Source organism: Lutjanus erythropterus, chromosome 10, assembly GCF_056507025.1.
Source record: "Lutjanus erythropterus isolate fLutEry1 chromosome 10, fLutEry1.hap2, whole genome shotgun sequence".
NCBI classification, from domain to species: domain Eukaryota; kingdom Metazoa; phylum Chordata; class Actinopteri; order Lutjaniformes; family Lutjanidae; genus Lutjanus; species Lutjanus erythropterus.
In genome coordinates this window covers 38097046-38118680 of record NC_139326.1, presented here as the reverse complement: position 1 = coordinate 38118680, position 21635 = coordinate 38097046, and the positions used below count along the sequence as shown (strand labels likewise).

The 21635-nt window shown below is 37.4% G+C and overlaps 4 protein-coding genes across 4 annotated transcripts; 1 reads left to right on the top strand and 3 right to left on the bottom strand.

Moving 5' to 3' along the window:
- Positions 1-1461: 1461 nt before the first annotated feature.
- On the bottom strand, positions 1462-3640 carry LOC146320834 (perforin-1-like). The gene is made up of 2 exons (XM_084729649.1): positions 3588-3640; positions 1462-2595 (listed from the first exon to the last, which is right to left on the bottom strand). The coding sequence occupies exon 2, from the start codon at positions 2591-2593 to the stop codon at positions 2207-2209; it is 387 nt and encodes a 128-aa protein (XP_084585775.1). The 5' UTR covers positions 2594-2595; positions 3588-3640; the 3' UTR covers positions 1462-2206.
- A 498-nt stretch (positions 3641-4138) lies between these two features.
- LOC146320833 (perforin-1-like) lies at positions 4139-9038 on the bottom strand. Its single transcript, XM_084729647.1, has 2 exons — positions 8883-9038; positions 4139-5556 (listed from the first exon to the last, which is right to left on the bottom strand). The coding sequence occupies exons 1-2, from the start codon at positions 8953-8955 to the stop codon at positions 5156-5158; spliced, it is 474 nt and encodes a 157-aa protein (XP_084585773.1). The 5' UTR covers positions 8956-9038; the 3' UTR covers positions 4139-5155.
- A 2246-nt stretch (positions 9039-11284) lies between these two features.
- Positions 11285-14814, bottom strand: LOC146320832 (perforin-1-like). Its single transcript, XM_084729648.1, has 2 exons — positions 14693-14814; positions 11285-11955 (listed from the first exon to the last, which is right to left on the bottom strand). Exon 2 carries the CDS (start codon positions 11939-11941, stop codon positions 11555-11557), a length of 387 nt encoding a protein of 128 aa, XP_084585774.1. The 5' UTR covers positions 11942-11955; positions 14693-14814; the 3' UTR covers positions 11285-11554.
- A 3030-nt stretch (positions 14815-17844) lies between these two features.
- fam151b (family with sequence similarity 151 member B) lies at positions 17845-21230 on the top strand. Its single transcript, XM_084729239.1, has 6 exons — positions 17845-18037; positions 18195-18320; positions 18838-18997; positions 19073-19290; positions 19514-19649; positions 20887-21230. Exons 1-6 carry the CDS (start codon positions 17950-17952, stop codon positions 21038-21040), a joined length of 882 nt encoding a protein of 293 aa, XP_084585365.1. The 5' UTR covers positions 17845-17949; the 3' UTR covers positions 21041-21230.
- The last annotated feature ends 405 nt before the right edge of the window (positions 21231-21635 follow it).

The following is a 21635-nucleotide window of genomic DNA, read 5'->3' as shown; positions in this document are numbered from 1 at the left end:
TTGTTTCATCACTGTCAGTTTGTACTTGGAACCCAACATTTATTTAGTTGTGTGATGTAAAACTCATCTTTCACAAATGTTTTTGTGCTTAATAGCGGCAGTCATGAAATACATTTATTTTTCTTTTAATAATGTTGTATGTGGACTAACCTTTCTCTGTAAAGTTATTTTTCAATTAACTGAAATTCCTATTTTTTTGTGGCAAATAAAGATTTTTGGAGATAGTACTTCAGCTGTTGTTTATTTTGTTTTTGGAGGAGGCAGTCTACAACAGGAAAAAAAGTATTCTAGCTTGTGTCTGGCTCCATCTATTGTCATGGAAATGGAGATTTGATATTTATTTCACTTAAGTACAAACACTTTGACATTACTAAAATATTGCTCAGTTACCAGTAAAACTACTGCTGTTAAAAAATACTAAAGTACAAAGTATTCTTAAAAACTAGTATTGTTTAACCATCGATGTTTGAAGCATTATCAATAGCAGCATGCAATCAGATTTCTGTTTTTCTGTCTTCAGCTTAAATGACTCCCAACTCCTGTGTTGTTCTGCTCAGTGGTCATGCTCACTTCTCCAAACTTGTGCCTGCTGCAGCATTTGCAGTTTTTTTTCCATATGCCCTGGTTTTCATTGGACCATTTGTGATCAGATAGCCTAACTGGCTACAAAAATGCACATAAAAGGTCTGGATATTAATTCAAATTCTCCTCAGTACTCAATAATGATCTTAAGATCAGCTAAGTAGACTACATAGTGTAATGCATGCTTAAGTGTGAGTAAAAGTACAGGCTTGACAATCTACTCCTAAAAGTAGCCAAAATACCCTATTAATTACAGTAATTTGAGTTGCTGGAATTAGTTACTTTCACTCTGACCTATGACCATCAGTGTTGCTGCAGCACATACCATAATAAAGCAGTCATTAGGATGGGAGTCATCCAATAAAGTAATGCACCAGAAGCATCATAGGTTTAAGTAGCCATTCAGTCATCCAGATAACTTTTGGTTGTGTAAGTAAGCATTTTTCAACAAGTGTCTAAGTTACTTCCTTCCTCCTAGGAGCAAACTTTCACAAGAATAGACCCATTTCTCAACTTATTTATTTTTCAAAATCATAGTAGAGGACATGGCATAAATCCCAGGGGCCTCATTTTTTAAAATGCACTTAGAATCAATTGATCTCAATGACTTAAGTAGAAAACCAATTAGAAGTACTTATTCATAAAACCTTACTTTGACATGGAAATGATCTTATCTCTAAGGAAAGCCTAGACTTGACTTAGTGATTTTCTTGCTGGTTATGTCGGTGTTCTGCAGTTTGGAAAGAAATGTGCCATAGCCTGTGGTGACCTTTGCATCAGCGTTATGAACAATGTGATGAGAATAAAACTTAACTACTTTCTTTCTAGTTGGAAAAAAAAAGTTCTAAAGTAGTTCTGGTTGATTTTCCTGCAAAAAGAAAGTAGTTCCTCCATGAAACTGCTCACAACAAGGTCTGTGGATTATCTTGAGTTATCAGGTCATGATTTTTGGAAAGAGACTCTGGTTTTGAATTCTTTTATATTTATTTTTTGGTGCTTTGAGAACCACAAGCTGAGTGCCATTCAGGGCCATATCTCCAAAGCTCTGCAAGTCACACCAAAGAAATCTAGGTGGATAAATAGCACAACAGGCCAGGGGGAAAATATGTATTTTTGAATTTGCGGTGAAATGCCTCTTTAAAGTAAATTGCAGGCTGTACCATAAAGTGTTAATGCATTTTGTTTTTGCGGGGAAGTTTTATTTCTATTAAACAAACTGTGAAAAGTCAATGATATAACAAAGAGTCTGGAATGAATGCTCACAGACAGAGTTTATTGAATAAAGCTGTTCAGATCAACCAATCAAATCCCTGAACAATGGAATGAGGACTTGGAGAACCTACACACCACCCTCTTAAAGCCATACATCAAGATGTAGTCATGCTGTTGTAAATACAGGCAGCCTGTAGTGTCACATACTAGATATATTGTGACAAAGTCCCCAGAATGCTGTTTACTGATTAAGTTAATGAGTTTGAGTGATCATTTCTGGTCTAATCCTAAATGACGAATCACAGAATTAGGACAGAGAACCTAAACTTGAGGATGAAAACATTCCTCTGAGTCAGTCTGAGAGATGTGGGCCGGTAAGCTGCTTTCGAAGACTAAAGGTCAGCTGACTGTCTCAGCCGAGGGTGTAGGAGTAATGGAGGATCCCTCCTTTCTTCAGGAAGCAGTCGTGCTCATGGGTTCCCGGCTTGATCTGTCTCTGGCAGACTCCCAGCAGGTCATCAAAGGTGTAGTCGCTGTCGTGAACCTCCAGCCTCAGCACGTCGTTCTCCTGAGCCTTGAAGTGTGTGAACTCCTCCTCCCACCAGGGGTTTGGGTTGTCATTACGAACAGACGTTTCACCCAGAGAGGCTGAGCCACAGAACACCTTGACGTACCCGTCTGTGGTTCCCAGGATGCCAGAGGGAAGATCGCTGGCTCGCAGGTTGAACAGCCTCAGCTGGGCTTCAGTCACAGTCAGACTGCACAGGAGCAACAGGAGGAGAGGAAGAGAGGAGGCCATGGCTGCACAGGAGGAACAACACAACTTTTAGGTACAGGCATTAACCCTGCAATGAAGCACTTTCCTCAGACAGAGTTTACCAGTCAATATGAGCATCATTCCAAATTCTAATTTATTTGACTCTTATGCTGATGACACACTTATTTTGCCCTCTATAATCAGATAAAAGTGTAATTTTAAGACATTTTGAGACTTGAGTTTTTGAGGCAACCCTGCTGAACAATTCTCAGTTCATTTAATGTTAAAGACAGAAATGGAAAACTATCCCATATGAAGGGCACAGAGAGACAACTATTAATTTAAAAAATGTAAAGAATTAAAAAAAAATTACTAAATTCACTAAATTAAGTATCATAGTGTTGAAAACTTGTTTGTTAACTTATTTGTTATTTTGTAATAAAGAAAAGTCTATACTCTTTCAGCTATTTTTAATTTTTTCCCCACAATATCTGTTCTTAAAGTGACCCAAATTCTGTTTCCACCATTGTATGGAAGGATATTAGAGGGCCAGGCATAATGAAAAAAATATTCTTGACATTTTAATGTTATTCTCAACATTTCCACTATTTTCAACATTTCAACTTTATTTTTGACATGTCCACTTTATTCTCAACATTTCGACTTTTTTCTATGCTTGGCCTTAATCATTTTCAGTACCATTGCATGAGCTCCTCGTGTGTAGTTTCATTGTGTTTCATCTTTCCTGTTCAACAGGACAGTTTATTAGAAATAACATCAGACTGATTTGGGAGTTACTCATATACAGATTATTAGAAATCTTGGCAATATAATTACTGAAGCTTTGATTGGGCCTGTCATGTACAACATGCGATCACAATACAGTAACAAAATGCACTGAGCAATTATGGCAGTTTGCGAAATTTAAAATATCAAATAAATCAAAGGGGATGAGGAGTGTAGACACGAACATGCAGAGCAGAAATGACTTAAGGGAAACACAAACTCTATAGTGAGCAGACACATGTGGTCTTACCTGTCGTCCTGATGCCGTGTTTCTCACCACACTGTCTGCTGTTCCATATGTTTTTAAAACCTCATATCACCTCCACCCTCCCACAGCACACTGACAGCACAACCTGCTACACTCTCAGCATTACACAACACCACACAACCAGTGGCAGAATGTAACTAAGTACATTTATTCAAGGTTTTCCAACACTTAATGCTCCTATACTACATCTTAGAGAGAAATATCATACTTTTACTCAATGACATTAATTTGACAGCTATAGTTACTAATTACTGTACCAATTAAGGTTTTTCATACAAAACGCATTTAAAATATGATGTAAAAAAAAAATTAAGTAACACACAGCATAGTATAGTATTTGAACTTAATGAATAGATAAGTAATAAATGAGTTGATTATTCAGTTATTGAGTTTCATCAGCTGTTTGAATAATGAATTAATTGTAAGTCATTTCATACAAAATGCCAAACAAGTCATGCATTTAGTTTTCAGTGAGAAGATCTACTGTATACGCTCACATGGGGCTTTTTTCTAAACTGATGTGAAAGAGCATAAAAGAACTAGTGGTGGAATGTAACTAAGTACATTTACTCAAGGTATCATGGTCATTTATTTGTCAGTGTACAACGCAGGGTTACACAACTCAAGTACTGTACTTAATTACAAATTCTGAGTCTCAGCATTTATCTTGCAAATATTTAATTTCTTTTATACTTCATCTCCGCCACACATCACAGAGAAATATTAATCTTTTACTCTATTACATTTATCTGACAGCTATAGTTACTAGTTCCTTTGCAAATCAACATTTTACAAACATAAGAGATTAAAACTCTTTAGTCTCTTTAAGTTTTCAGTTATCTCACTACAGTCAAAGACTGACCAACAATGTCATAAAAAATCTACAAGTCCTGCTGACTGACCTCTGCTGGCCTCATCAGAAAAAAACTCAGCCATTGATTTTATTACTCTAGTACAGTGTTTCCCAAACTTAGGGTCACAACCCAAAATAGGTCGCAGAGCCGTTTTTTTTCGGTCACCAGTCGGCAGAGTAAAATGCATAGAATATTTCCTCAAATAGTGAGGGGTGGTTTGTAATGAGACAGAGAGCAGCTCTCAGTTACATCAACCATTTAATGACATTTAACATTTACCCAGAAACGCCATATTAAACTTGTGTGTGTCTTCTTGTCGGCCTTACAAGGAAGTAAAATCTTGTCAAATTACATAAATAAACTGATTATATCTGTTTCACTCTCACAATATTATGCTAAGTGACTTAAGAAACAGTTTGGTTGTTGCAGCACAATTTATTTCTTATTGACAGCCTTAGTAACAGGGTAAAATAGTTGATGATATATTTTGACAAAAACACCAGAATGAGGTTTATTGATTAAGTTAGTCTGAGTACTTTTCTGGTCTAATGATGAATCACAGAATTGGGACAGAGAACCTAAACACTCAGCTGGTCACTTAGAAGTCAGACATCAGGATGAAAATCCTCCAGTGAGTCAGTCTGAGAGATGAAGGCCTGCAGGTTGCATGTGAAGACTCAAGGTCAGCTGACTGTCTCAGCCGAGGGTGTAGGAGTAATGGAGGATCCCTCCTTTCTTCAGGAAGCAGTCGTGCTCATGGGTTCCCGGCTTGATCTGTCTCTGGCAGACTCCCAGCAGGTCATCGAAGAGGAAGTCGCTGTCGTGAACCTCCAGATTCAGCACGTCGTTCTCCTGAGCCTTGAAGTGTGTGAACTCCTCCTCCCACCAGGGGTTTGGATTGTTGTTACGAACAGACGTTTCGCCCACAAAGGCTGAGCCACAGAACACCTTGACGTACCCGTCTGTGGTTCCCAGGATGTTGGAAGGAAGATCGCTGGCTCGCAGGTTGAACACCTTCAGCTGGGCCTCAGTCACAGTCAGACTGCACAGGAGCAACAGGAGGAGAGGAAGAGAGGAGGCCATGGCTGCACAGGAGGAACAACACAACTTTTAATCTAGGTACAGAGATTTAAACTACAATGAAGTTATCAATCATAAAATCCTGGACTGATTTATCTTAATCTACCACTAGCCCAATTCTACAAAAGTTGGGACACTGTGTAAAACATAAATAAAAACAGAATCAAATGATTTGCAAAGACGTTCTGACCTATATTCAACTGAATACATTACAAAGACAGCATATTTAATATTCAAAATGATGAACTTTATTGATTTTTGTAAATTTACACTCATTCTGATTTTAGTGGCTGCAACACGTTCCAAAAAAGTCGTGACAGGAGCCTCTTTACCACTGTGATACATCAGGTTTTCTTTAAATACTCAGTAAGTGTTTTGGAACTGAGGACACTAACTGTTGAAATTATTGTGAATAATTATGAAATTCTTTCTCGCTGTTGCTTGATATACAACTTCAGGTGTTCAACAGTCCGGGGTCTCTGTTGTAGTATTTTGTGCTTCATAATGCACCACACATTTTCAATGAGGGACAGGTCTGGACTGCAGGTAGGTCAGTCTAGTACCTGAACTCTGTTACTACAAAGCCACACTGCTGGAAAACGTGCACAATGTGTCTTGGCATTGTCTCACTGAAACAAGCACAGACGTCTCTGAAAAAGACATCTGGATGGCAGCAAACCTGTATGTACCATTCAGCATTAATGGGGCCTTCACAGATGTGAAAGTTACCCATGATGCCATGAGCACTAACACACCCCCATACCATCACAGACGCTGTCTTCTGAAGTTAGCGCTGGTAACAATTTGGATTGTCTTTCTCCTCTTTAGCCCAGAGGACAATATATCCAATGTAGACTCATCGCATTTGGACACACTTTTCGACTTTGCATCAGCATTCGACATCTTTCTCAGTCTTTTGTTCTTCTTTTCAGGTCCACTTAATACCTATTGCGAGTGCCAAAAGTTTAGTCACTCAGCATGTAAATGGTGTTCAGTTATCGCTGTCTGTGCTTTCTGGAATGCCATATGGAGGGATGACATGTTCCATAAGGCATTTAACAACAGTTTTAGCATTTTCTTTCCTCGTGGGAAAGGCTTCTGGCCATTTCGAGAACTATCAACAATAACTAGTAGATATGAATAACCCTTACATTTTGGCATGTCTGTTAAATCAGTCTGGGACTGGAATGGGCATTTTGGTTGTGGAAGATGTTCATGATTCGATGGACCTCCGTGAGGATTACATCGAGCGCAGATTAAACATGTTTGTATGAATTTTCTTACCTGTCATTCTAACCCTATTGTAAAAAAGAACCTGGAGATATAACCTGTTACCACTTTATACCCCACATGAGTGGGACCATGCACATAAGCTACGAGAGGATCATACGCTACATTAGGCAAAGCTACTCGACCATCAACTTCCATAAATTGTCAGCCTCTTTATGGCATTGTTTCTTCCACCACATTGTCCATACAAACACATCCTAACACTGTCCCAGCTTTTTTGAACTGTAGTTACAGGCATCAAATTCAGAATAAGTGAGTATTTACAAAAAACAATAAAGTTAATCACTTTGAACACGAAACATTTTGTCTTTGTGCTGTGTTCAATTGAATAGAGGTCGAAAACTATTTGCAAATATATTTGTTTTTATGTTTTACACAACGTCCCAACTTTTTGGAATTGTTGTTGTATCAGACAGAACTTTCCAGTCAACATGAGCATCATTCTATCATCATGACAGTTTCTTTGACAGTTGCACTGATGAAACACACTTGTTTTGTCCTCTATAACCATAACCACTGTCACTCAGATCATTTAATTTTGAGGACAGAAATGGAAAATATTTCCATATGAAGGGCACAGAGGGGCATGTTTTACATTAGAACTAACAAAAAAAGGCTATGGCTTAATCCTTAACAGAAATAATATTAACATTATATGAAATGTTGGTTACCACAAGTCACTAATTTCCCCAAATGCTGAAAACTTGTTTGTCAACTTATTTGTTATTTTTGGGGTGAAATGTCCCCAACAATAAATTGCAGGCTGGTATCAAGCCTGTATAAGCCTATACTCTTTCAGGTAACCCCCCCCCCCCCACACACACACACAAAAGTAATTTGTTCATTAAATGATCCAAATTCTGTTTACACCACCATATGGGAGAGTATTAGGGTCAGGCAAAAAAATAGGAGCTTATTCTCAACACTTCAATGTTATTCTTGTCATTTTGGATTTATTTTCAACATTTCAACACTTTGTTCCCGACATTTTGAAATGTCACAAATGAAGTTTAAATGACAAATGTTGAAAATAAAGTTTAAATGATAATAGATAAAAAAGCTTTAAAAAATAGAGCAAGTAAAATAAATAAATAAATAATGACATTGTGAAATGCTGGGTATGGAAATGCTTAATTAAATAATCACAGTTTTAGAAAACACTATTAAACATTAAAAAAGAAAAGAGACAGAAAAAATGGCAAATTAAGTTAAACATTGGGGATAAATGTAGCTAAAGGACATATAATAATAATGTGAAACATACTTTATTCAGCAAGTGAGGAGCCCTGACAAGATCATTTGATCAAATATTGTTTTTATTAAAGCGTAAGTAGGATGAGCAAAGATATGTAAAATATACAATGAATTTAAAAAATCTGTTTTAAAAATCTTTTATTCTTTTGGGTAGTTTCTCTTTTTTTCACAATTTCTGTTAATAAAATAATCCCAACTCTGTTTTAACTATTGTACAGAAAAGTATTAGGACGAGCATAAGGAAAAGAAATGAGAGGAAGGTTGTTTTTTTCCGAAATAATCTTAACATTTTGACTTTATTCCCGATGTTTTGACTGCTCTACTTTTTCCCCCTTATGCCTGGCCTCAATACTCTTCCACACGATTGCACAGGTTCTACATGTGAACGTTTTTTATTGAACTTTTTTTATGTCTTGTGGCTCTTTTCGCACATTGTATCTCCTATAGAGTGTCCTCAGCAAACTTTTTCATTGGGTTTCGTCATTCCAATTCATCGAGACATCTTATTAGATATACCTGACAAAGTGGTATACAGATTATTACAAATCTTTTGACAATGAAATTTAGCAGCTTTGACAGGCCCTGTCATGTACAAGAGGCTATCACAATACATTAACAAAACATGAGGACAATAGCAACACACTGAGAACTTATGGCAGTTTGTGGAACTTGAAATAGCTCGATCAGAGGGGACGAGGACTGCAGACAAACTCGGAGGGCTCGGATTGGCTGGAGGGAATAAAAAGGGAAAACACAAACTCTATAGTAAGCACACTTATGGTAACAGATGTGGTCTTACCTGTCGTCCTGATGCCTTGTTTCTCACCACACTGTCTGTTGTTCCATATGTTGTAAAGGCTGACAGACCTCATATCACCTCCACCCTCCCACAGCACACTGACAGCACAACCTGCTACACTCTCAGCATTACACAACACCACACAACCAGTGCTAGAATGTAGATAAGTACATTTATTCAAGGTTTTCCAACATTTCAGAGAGAAATATCATCCTTTACTCAATTACAATTAATCTGACAGCAAAATAAGTAACAAACAGTATAGTATAGTATTTGAACTTAAATGAATAGATAAGTAATCAATTATTTGACTAGTCAGTTATTGAAAAATGTTTCATCAGCTTTTTGGATAATGGATTAATTATTTGAGTCATTTCATATAAAATGCCAAACAAGTCATGTATTTAGTTTTCAGTTTCCTGATGATATTTGCCTATTTTTTCTTCAGTAATATTTTCAGTGCAGGACTTCTACTTGTACTGGAGTATTTTTACAGAGTGGTATTAGTACCTAAGTAAAGGATCTGAATCCTTCCTACCACTGGACAGAAATATACTTTTTTGGCTCTTGGCTTGTTTGTCCCATTTATCAAGTTATCTAATATCTGATGAATTCTATAATTTTTTCAATTGAAAATGCTACTATTGAGAGCTGATGACAGCTGGTTAATCTAATACTGATGGCAGTGATGCCACAGACCATCACTCTTGTTTTCTGTTGATTTATTTGAGCAGGAAAAGCAGTGCACACGTTGTCCAAATATAGATCACAGCAAGTTCAAACCATTTATTTTTTCCAGCATGTGTCATGAGATCACTTGAATGACAGGTGAGATTTTCTGAGGATTTAATGTGCAATGTGCATATGTGTATATATATATTGTAACACAATGACTAACATCTGTGCATCATCCATTTTATTCTACTGAGGTAATAATCCATACATGTTTTCTCCAACTATTCTGCAAATTTTGTCCTATTAAGTTATCTCACATTATTATTGCAGCAAAATGGGACTGTCAAGCAGACGGACTGAGAAACACTCTCATAAATACCTGCCAGTCCCTCTGATGACCTCACCAGAAAAAAAACATCCAGCGGACTGAAAAAGCAGCTGATTTTATCCTAACACAGTGTTTCCTAAACATTGGGTCATGACCCAAAATATGTTATGGACCTGTTTTTATTGGGTTGTAAATTGGCAGAGTAAAATTCACGCTATATTTCCTCAAATAGTGACAGGTGGTGTGGAGTGAGAGACAGAGAGCAGCTCTCAGGTGTCTCATCCCTTTAATGACATACAGCACAAGGGACAAGAACTCAGAAACAGCGTCGAGAAATGTAACAGCTACTAGGAATTCACCCAAATCTAAATATGTTATTCAAGAAATCACAAGTAATGCACTGAAAACATATATTTCTTCTATGTGAAGTTGCTTGTTATTATTTGGAAAAAGTCATCTTTATGATTACCTCAACATAGTTAAAAAACAAAATCACAAATTTAACACTAAGCTACAGATGCAGTCAATTTGACTTGGAGATCTATTACCTATTTTTACCCTTGATCTGCCAGAACTTGTGTGATGTCCAGAAAGAAGTTATTAAACTAAGCTCTGTGTCGGCCTCGCAAGGTAGCAGGGGCGTGTCTAGATTTTTTTGAGTGGGGTGGCCCAAGAGGAGCACTGACTCATGGAGGGGTGGCATGAAGCACGTGTGTGAGGAAAAGCATTCATTTAACATCTGTCATACCTACTTTAATTACTAACATTATAGTATCTTACTGTTTCATACATTTCTGTTTATTTTTTTTAAAGATAAAATCAACCAATCACAACACAACAGAGTCCTTACGTCCTTAAAGTCCTTTAAATAATTTGTACCTCCACTGTACCTCTATCCTCAGGCTGTGAGACTTTATTGTCAGTGTTCCACCATTAAAAATACTTTTTTATTTTTATAATCTACTATTTTTATTTATTGTTTATTTGCCCATTGACTTTATATAGTTTTTGTGTGGGGGGGGTTTGTTATGTTTTTGTTGTTTTTTGACATGAAGGGAACTGCAACTAACATCTCATTATACAACCCTGTGTCATAAAATGATCCATAAAAAAATTGACCTTGTAAAAAATTAAAAGTAGCTGTAAAACAAAACAATGCACACTTAAAAATACTATCTACTACTAAATCAAACAGTTGTTTCAAACTGAGGTCCCTCCTCTCACTGGACCAATAGCCAATCATACTTAGGATAATGGGGTTGCACTTGGGGTGGCCAATCAGATTTCAGGGGTGGCCACTGCCCCCTGCAAGGTGGTAAACTCTTAGAAATACAAAATCTGCCTTAAATAGGTAAATTAGTTATTTCTGTATTTCCCTCACACAGTATTACGCTGAATGACAGAACAAACAATATACAGTTTGGTTGTTGCAGCATAGTTTATTTCTTATTGACAACTTTGGACACAGGGTAGAATAGCCAATCATGTGACAAAAACACCAGAATAAGGTTTATTGATTGGGTTTATGAGTTTGAGTGATTATTTTGCTGGTCTAATCATAATTGATGAGTCAGATTTGGGACAGAGATCCTAATCAGTCATGAAAACATCCCTCAGAACCAGTCTGAGAGACGTACAGGCTGCTTGTGAAGACTAAAGGTCAGACATCTTAGCTGAGGGTGTAGGAGTAATGGAGGGTGCCTCCTTCCTCCAGGAAGCAGTCGACGTCGTAGGTTCCAGGCTTGATCTGACGCTGGCAGACTCCCAGCAGGTCATCAAAGATGAGGTCGCTGTCGTGAACCTCCAGCCTCAGTATGTCGTTCTCCTGGGCATTCAAGTAGGCGAACTCCTCGTCCCACCAGGGGTTGACCTCGTCGTGACGGATGGCCGTCTTACCCAGAGTGGCAGGGCCGCAGAAGACCTTGACGTAGCCGTCTGTGATTCCCAACAAGTCGGCGGGGAGATCACTGGCCCTCAGGTTGAATATCCTCAGCTGGCAGTGAGCCACGCTCAGACTGCACAGGACCAATAAGACGAGAGGAAGACTGGAGGCCATGGCTGCACAGGAGGCTGTGGAGGTAGAGCAACACATCTAGATTTTATGAAAATAATTTCTTATATATTATTTTTTATTATTGTTCCACTATGTTTTTCTAAATTTACTTAGCCTTATTTTATCACGTATACATTTATTTTATTTTAATTAACATAAAATCATAAAGTGTTCTGCAGGCAAACCATAGACAATAGCTACAAAGATATTTTTATTGCTTGATATTTGAAATCCAGATAAGTGACTAAAAGTTATAATAAAATTATATATTAAAAATAACTCCTTAAACTATGAATAAAAAGACAAGATGTAGACATGCTGAATTATAGAAAAAAATGCTAATTTTCATCTTAATGTATATTTGAAATATATAATTCATAATTAATATATTTATAATTATATCAATTATGATTTTTTCACATTTCCACCATTTCTTTAATCACTGATTTACTCTATTATTTATTCTGCTTTTACAGATTTTTTTTTTTCATGGCTCTCTGCAGGTTATAGAGGTGTCATGTAAATGATTCTATCTATTATAAACATTTAACTATCAAAACTTGTTGAGTTGACATTAAAAAAATCATTTGTGTGGCCTCTAGTACGCACTAAAATATTGTGTCATGGGTGAATTGGGGTTTATGGTGCATGGAAGAGATATTAAATACTAGATCTGGAGTATTCTTTTAATCAAAGGCTATTATTTGATACAACTACTGGAAATTAAAACTTCATAAAACATAACTTCTGATGAGGTGGGCTGATGTTGAAAGGCTGAAGTTTAAACAGAGAAGGAAGTAAGTGTATTTATAGACTCTACAAATAAGAAGGTATCTGTGAAATGTCCATGTGGCAGCAGCTGCTTAACCTAGAAGATAACCCCCCTTAAGAGAATACAGACATGTGTGTTTGTTGGATTTGCACCCAAAACTTGCAGGGTTACACATTAAGAAGATGTTGCATCATCCTCACTGGAGGCGACTGAGAAAATTTAACTCCAGAACAGCTGGATTTGTTTGGACTGGTTGTCCTGTCACAGTAACCTGAGTGTCTGACCTTCAACATTTGATTTCTTTACTGTTCTCTTGCAGATATAAGAATTGATTTTTATTTTTGATCCATTTGGATAGACCTTTGATCTGTGGATTGACTTTTGTCTTTTATACGTCTGCATATACTTCAGGTGTATGGAGTCACAGAGGTGCCATTAACAAAGAATAAATCTGTAAAAGTATAAGAAAATAAACGTGGAAAGAGGAATTAATGAAATGACAACATGTACAAGAATAATTCTCAGCATTTTCATTCATTTTCACATTTATTTGTTTATTACTGTACATATTTTTTTTTTAGAAATATATATTTCTATGGCTCATGTTTTCTTTCTTTTTATGATGTAATTTAGATATTTTTATGTTTATAAATATACAGAAAAATAGAGTTATATGCAATAAATATCTAAATACTACATGCAGAAACACATGATCAAATAAATGTGATCAAAAATTAGATAATAATACTTGTAATGATATCAATGACTATATAATCTATATTTCCACAGTTTTATTAAATAATTTATTTCTTCTTTTATTGATCCATCTTTATATTAACACATTTGTTTTCTTATTCTTTTAAAGATTTATTCTTTTTGACTCCATACAGTTTATTGACATGTTCTTTTTATTAGAACCATAACAACCAAATAATGAAATACTGTACCTAACAATATAATCACTTTATTGATGGATGAATTTATACATTTGTAAAGTCTTTCATTCATTCTCGTTTTAGCGCCAAATCAAATAACAGTTAATAAAATCCTTAAAAGGTCCCTGTGGTCCTCCTGCAGTCACATGTAAAAATTGATGTAATTCATTTATCACTTTAATTTATTGTTTTTATTGTCTGATTGTAACAACAATTTCTCAGCCTAAGTGAGAAGACTAAACCAGACAACAAAGCACGTATTCAAACCTGCAATAAATCTTTTTTTTTGGTCACTTGGGGGCAAGAAAAATACCATTCTGACATATTGTTTGCAAATCCATCAGAATAATGTATGTAAGCCTGTTTCTGCCGATACGATGGGGAAAAAAAACGATCCCATGATTATAATGAGAAACTTTCTCATAAAAAATGGCTTAATATCTCAACATGATGAGAAACTTTCTCAGAATAGTTTCTTATTATGACTCATGACTTACAGGGTGTTGTTTTTTTGTTTTTTTGTTCCGTTGCAACATTCTGATTAATTTGGAGGAATTTGTTTCTGCTCAGCGCTGTAGAGCTGCTGCTTTAGTTGATGATTCTCTTTACATTCATCACTATGAGGACCCCATTTGCTTTTTGTTTTCATGTTGTCATGTCAGTTTGTTATTGTAAAAATATTGATTAGAGTCACTTTAAAGCTGGGAAATCATAAAAAGGCAGTAAAAGAAAAGTTATGGAAAATGAGCTATCAAAATAACTGGAACTCCTGCACAGGACTGCTGCAGCTCTAGAAGTACTGCAGTAATAGTTGGGCACCTGCAGTAGTATCGGTGAACAGTAAGCTATGATAGTACTATCAGTAATACTGGGGGTAAAAGCATGAGTAGCTGCAGTATGCATGAAGTTAACTGCAGTAAAAGCGGCAGTGACTATCATCACAGTTGGGAGCAATGACCTCAAAACATGGATCGTTTTGAAAGGAAGAAAAAGGAAGATGGAAAATGAATGTGGCCTGAACTAGAAGATCAGATGTGGAGGTCTTACCTGTAGTCTGGATACCTTTCTTGTCAAAGTTCCTTTTTGCTGCTGTGCGTTTTTAAAGGCCAGCAGAGCTCGTATCAGTTTGATAAAAACCCTCCCATTGAACACCTACTAAAGCACAACCTGCCACACTCTCAGCATTGTGTAATATGATGAAATCAATTGGCACAAGATTTTACTGGAAAGTCTCTTCACTGGCAGGACTATAAGTAAATGCACTATTGTCAGACAGGTTTGTACAACTTTTAGGAATAATTATTTGACAGAATTGTCCATGACGATGTGCATACTAGTACAACTTAAAACTGCACATCATTATTTTTAAACTAACTCACTCACACTCAGAGAGAATTATCACAACTCTCTTTTAATATAACTCATCATGTCGGTTTTGCTGCCTCAGTCTTGTTGCTCACATCAGCCTTGTTTCCAGCAGCAGCTGTTTCTAGTGAAAAAGAATCAACTAGAAGAGGTCAGTCTGTAGAGTGGAGGTAAACCCGAAAAGAATATTTGGATGTAATATCTCCTTTGTTCCCATGCTTTAGAAAGAAACTCAGAAAATGCTAATTAATTATTTATTTTGTTATTTAATTACATGTAACTAGTTACATGTAAGTAGTTACTCTCCAGCACTGCTAGTATCCCATCAGACTTTTGTTTGAAAGTTTGTCATAATTAGTGTATTCTTGAATTTTGGCCAAAAATGTGTTTAGTGAGGTCACAGTGACCTTTGACCACCAAAGTCTAATTAGATCATCTCTGAGTCCAAGTGAACAATTCCCTCCAGATGTTCTTGAGATATCACATTCACAAAGAAACATAAAGCCTGCTCCCACAGCTGTCGCCGATGTAGAGACATAAAGCTCTATGAATCACAGAGGTACCTCAGCATACAGTTATAAATGTGCACAAAAAGTAGGCTGATTGGTGAAGTAGTATTCAACATTGATTGTGAACAGGCTCCAAGTCCGCTTGTCATGCAAGCGATTACATGACCTGAATGTGAACACATACAAGGATTCTGACTCAGTTTTTTTCCATTGCCTGCAAAAACTCTGATAAACCCTTTGTACACCTTGAATACTGGTCTGACATTCATCAGGTGGAAACAAGCATGACTCCAAATGAATGCTAATGTTGCTTTGTGTCTGCTGGATGTATGTATAAATATGCAATTATATGCAAACTTTATAGTGAAAACACAGCAGTGTTGTGTTTACACCTCGTTCTGTCACCCCCAAGTGACCAAAAAAGAATTTAATGCAAGAAAAACAAAAGAAAAAAAATTCTTAAGTTTGGAAAGAAATAAAATTAACATTTAAAGCTCCAGTGGCACCCTTCAGGGTCCTTTTTAGTTACATGTGTAAACTATCCTTGATAGTAGTTAAAAATTATTTTTTTTTGCCAAAGGAGTCTGGTTACCTTGAAGAGAGAGACATTTCATTTATATAATTACAGTTTCCCATCAGAAAAGGCTGTTTGACAACAAGGTCAAGAGGTGAAAATATTCAGATTTTGATTTACTGTAATTCTGCTGCTTCCCCAAACTAGGTGTGAAAACTGCCATCTACTGTCAGTAATATACTGACTATTTATAGGGTACAGCCCCACTTCAAAAAACCTGAGCTACTCTTTTTAAGCACTTCCAGCTTTTATCGTATTTACAGATAACAACATGAAACCTTGCACTGTAATGCATTCCAATCAACAGCACTGCAATATCCTGTATCCTGCTGTTGTAAATGATTTACATGACAGCAGAAAGAATACTAAAACCAACTTTGTCCCATTTTATTGTTTAGTGTTTGTACTATTAAACTGTTGTATGACCACTATTATTATGGATCTGATCTGAGACTTTGTGTGTATACTTTTAAAATAAGAGACCAGCCTGAACAAGTAAACCACCACTGTCTCTTTGGGTTGTTTTATGATCAAGGATTTCACCAATGTCCTTTTTTAACCCTCTATGGTACAGTGTTGGCTCCAGGTAACATAACCACTTTTGGCCCTTTACGCTCACACTGTACATCCTTAATTATAGTCCAGTACTTTAAAAAGAGGCAGAGCCCTGAGGAAACTAATATCAGTGTTTTAATTTGTCACATGACTCTCTGGAGGTCATGTTTTTGCAGCCTTCATATCGTTCAGCTTCATCATCTCTCACCACAAAAATAGTCTGAAAACATCATTTCCTGTCATTTCACAATCTGGAAAAAATGAATTAATATTAATAGATGAGTTAAGTTTATTTTTTTTACCCATTATATCTACTTTATTTAATAATTAAGTAATAAAATGTAAAATGTTAAAATGTAAATGTTGCCATATCACTATGGACTCTCATCATGACATTTTTTTGTATTGTGTATTTAGGTGTATATACTGTTCAACCAATATAAGGCAGGATGTAAAATGCATTGATAGCTATTTTATTTTATTTGAACTCTAAAGATGGCAGCAACACAACAGATAGTTGCAACATGGAAAGACACACACCAGGAGACTGACAAAACAAACAAACAACAAAACAGTGAAATATGACTCACTGTCTTGTAATAAGAAGGGTTTTGATACTTTGGGTTGATAGTTGACACTCTTTAACACATTCATTCTTACAGGCTGCTCCACAATGGTAGACGTTGTCAAATGAGTTCATTTTTAATGTTTTTCCATTTCAAATGGCTTAAACTTTAAACTGGAGAGGCAATTTAGACAAAACATATTTTTTTCATCCCATACCATTATGGTACAATGTTGTATTAAGGTAACACATCTTTTTTATGTGTTTAAATTCTGTTTACTTGATCTATTTTATGAACAAAAAAACTACATTAAACCAACTGGCACCACTTTATTCACTTTATTTTGAACATAAAAACAATACAGGGAACAAATACACAATGGTCTTCACAGTGCAGGGTGACGCTGAGTCATGTGTTTCACTGCCCTCCAGTGGTCACAGTAGGAACTGCAACTGCAAGATTTGCAGAAACAGCATTCAGGCGTCGCCACATTTTTTTTGTTTGTTTGTTTTATTTATTTAATTTGTCCGTATATGACTGTAAAACACTCACCAGTGGCGGAAAAGTAGACAGGCGGCATGACATATTGTGAGTGGACTCGTTGTAGACGTTTTATTTTTTTATTTTGAAAAGTTTTAACCGGAAATGTGGCGTGTGTTCCTGCTGCTAGCTTACTTGTAATCGCCGCACATCCTCCGCTGTGGGAACTACCGGTCTTGATGATAGAAATGAGCAATGAAGAGGAGTTTCTTGTGTAACTCGCGCAGCGCTGCCGTAGTTTTAATCGGATGTTTCACAGTTTACGTCGTTTGGAATTTAAAGGGTAAAAACAACTGCTGAACTATCTGAAGAGTGTGAGCTACATTCAACCACGCTCCGTGTCATTCAGAGCAGGCTAGCTGACATTACTCGGTCTCCTCGTCTTTACGTACGAACTAAAACTGTCCTGTGACAAGTTGTCTGCTGGTTTGTGTTGGCAGAGAGGATGTCTCAAGAGACGCTGGACTACTTCTTGAGTCGGAGTCAGATCCAGAGGAGGGACGCTGCACAGCTCAGGTGGTCACACGCTGTCAACAGCAGGAGCAGACTGACAGAAGCTCTCACAGGTACATTTAACCTGTGTCCTTCATCAGAGTACATTTATGTTCAGATTCCTATTAAATGTGTCAGCTGCACTGTGACACTGTTACCATGAACGTTTGCCACTAAACTCCACTGATTTAAAGGGATAATTCACCCAAAAATGAAAATTCAGGTTTAGTTTTTTTTAGTCCACAAAACACTGCTAGAGTTTCACAGAAAAACAGTGTTGCAGAATCTTCTCAAACAATGGAAGTGAATGGTAACCAGTTTTCAAATGTAAAGTTTGGTTTTCAAGGCAAGGTACTGCAATAGATTTTTGAAGACCAACTTAAACTCTTGAGCTTTGAAATAAACTGGCAACTACAGGAGAGCAGCTAAAGAGCCGCATGTGGTTCCAGAGCTACAGGTTTCAGACCCCCGGTCTACCTGGAACCAAGAAAATTAGACCCTTGTGGTAATGAAGTGCAATTTAGTCTGAACTGATCAGGCATGACCACAAGTTCTCTATGGATTATTTTAACCAGCATCTGTCACCCTCAGGTCCCACCCATATGCTTGAGGCTGACATAATCATGAGAGGTGGTGACCCCAGAGAGCCAATCATGGCTCATCCCCCTGACACAGACAGTGACATCACACTGAAGGAGTGGCTGGAGGGAGTGAAAGAACACAACAAGGGAATCAAACTGGACTTTAAGAGGTGAGAGGCAGCTTTTGAAGCTTCTCAGTAACGTGTGGTTGTGTGTGAGAGTAACACTACCATCTGTCCACGCAGCCTGGAGGCAGTGTCTCCGTCTGTGGCTCTGCTGGAGGAGGTGCTGACTGAGACGAGCCGTCCCGTGTGGATCAATGCAGACATCCTTCCTGGTCCTGGGGGACAGGCCACACCTCTGGACCCGCAGGCTTTCCTCTCTGCTGTGAAGACTCTGCCCACTGACACGGTGCTGTCTCTAGGGTGGACTACAGGATGGACGGCTGGGACAGATAACCCAGGTGAAGACACGTCACTACCACTGCCTGTGTTTATATGGACACCTTTTCACCACTTAAAATAGAACAAAAAATATTGTATACATGTGTTTACAACAAGAAAAATATAGACAGCAGACTTATCCTTTAAACCAGTTGCTTGCAGAAAAGGAAGTTCCATGTCAAATAACCCTGTAGGCACTGTGAGAAGGGAGCTTATTTATTGGTTTATTTTGATATTTTGCAGGTTACAGCTGGGATATGGTGCATGTGATGCAGGATATTTGTGGAAGCCTTAAACATCCAGTCACCTTCCCGGTGCGAGCAGCTCTCCTGGCCCAGTCGTTCTCTCAGCTCTCATGGCTGCTGCAGCAGTCAGACAGGTGATGATCAACACAGTGACTTTTTGACTTCATCTCTGTTTAGTTCTACAGCTGTCATTATCCTGTACAGGAGAATTGCTGTTTAATTTCAACCTGTTGTATCTCCCCTAAATGTGATCATTGTAGACTAACAAGTCAGTCTCTAAATGTTTTGCTCAGTAGAGACTGAGGACAGTCTCCCACCTTTCATAGCTAAATTGGGTGGAAACAGTTTGAGAATTTTAAAAAACCCTCCCCTCCAGAGTCAATCCAAAGGCTTGGTTGTGAGGGCCTTAAGGGCCAAGCAACTATTTTGCACCACATGATGGTTAGGTGGCAAAATTTGTGATCATCTGATACGGCAAGGTTATGATGGCCATTGTGTCTCTGCAAACCTCTCACAGAAAGGCTTCAGCTGGCTGGTGGTTTCAAACCCAGAACCTTCTTGCTGTGAGGCGACTGTGCTAAACATTGCACTAGATCCCTGTACAGGACTGCTTTTTTACTCCTTCTCCCACCCACTCTAACCATTTACTCTTGCATAATAATTTTCATTCATTTTTGTCTTCTCCTGTCCTGTTCTATTAATAAACATAACCTGTTGATAATAACATGGTAAAAATGAAGTTCTAGTGCATAATTATGCTCATTTGATTTTTTAAATGTAGTTTATTTGACAGGGACAATGCACAGCTCCACTGCTGAATCACAGTTAACTATGAGCTAATTTTCATCTGTACAGTTATTAAATTAAACAGACAGTGATGTTCATGTCAACTCACTATAGAGACATCATATATTTGAAGTAAGATTTAAAAATATATGTAGAAAGGGAGGGAGAGGTTCATATGAACTATTAACAAGTTATAGGAACATCTAATCCATTGATCCAGAGAGAGGGAGAGGCTGCTGCCTGCAGCTCACGTCACAGTGACTGGAGAGATCCACATGGAAGTGCACCTACCACTGTTAGAAGACCCATGTACTGACTGTTCACATTCTCCAGTGTATTATCAAATATTTTGGTGAAATTAGTTTAAAAATTAGATGAAATAGAAAATCACTGCAGACTTATTGTTTGACTGATCTGAACACTATTCCAAACACTTGGTCTCTACTCAGTTGAGAAAGTCTGTGTCGATTTTGGTTACATTTGAATGAAGACTTGTGGAGATACAGATGTTGATTTTGCATATTAAATAAATATAGAGCTGAAAATTTGAGCTGTTCATCCAATGTGTCCTCTTGTTGCCCACAGGTACACTCTAACAGTGTGGACCGGCCAGAATGACACCTTGACACTACAGGACCTACTGCCCTACAGGAAGCAGTATGACACCAGCAGGATCTACTACGACCTGCCGGACTCTCTCAGGACAGAGCTCAGTATGACGTCACATGAGAGGAACTGAAAGTCTACTGCAGACAAACACTGAGAAGTTGTCTGTGTGGTTTCTGACAGCGAAACGATGTGAAGTGAGGAACGTCATTGACTGATGTCATATGTTACAGGAGTGGTTCATGACCTGGGGTTGGGACCACTTAGGGGGGCTGCAAGAACAATCATAGGGGTCATGTGGTGATTAAAAAGATAGGATAAGATATTTTTATCTAATTGTGGGTTCAGTGCTCTTTATCTTTAGAATCATCAGAGTTAAAGTAAATCCTGCAGTGTCACATGGTCCTGGAGTGAACCTGTAGACAACTGCAGAAAGGTAAAATGGTAAATCACTGGTCGCCACTAAAGACAAGATTTTGGCAGTGCAACATAGTGGCCTCCATGAAAAATGGCCAGCGTCCTCTGTAGATATAAAGGGCTCATTCTAAGATAACAAAAACACAGTTATTCTTGTTTTCAGGTGATTATTCACTGAAGACTAATGCACTTGAATAAATTCCCCTAAATCTCACACAGTCTTAAGTAATTCCCTTTCTTTGTGCATAAAAATAACAGGTATACATACACACAATACACTATAAAACTAACACTATATTTGAAAAAGAAGT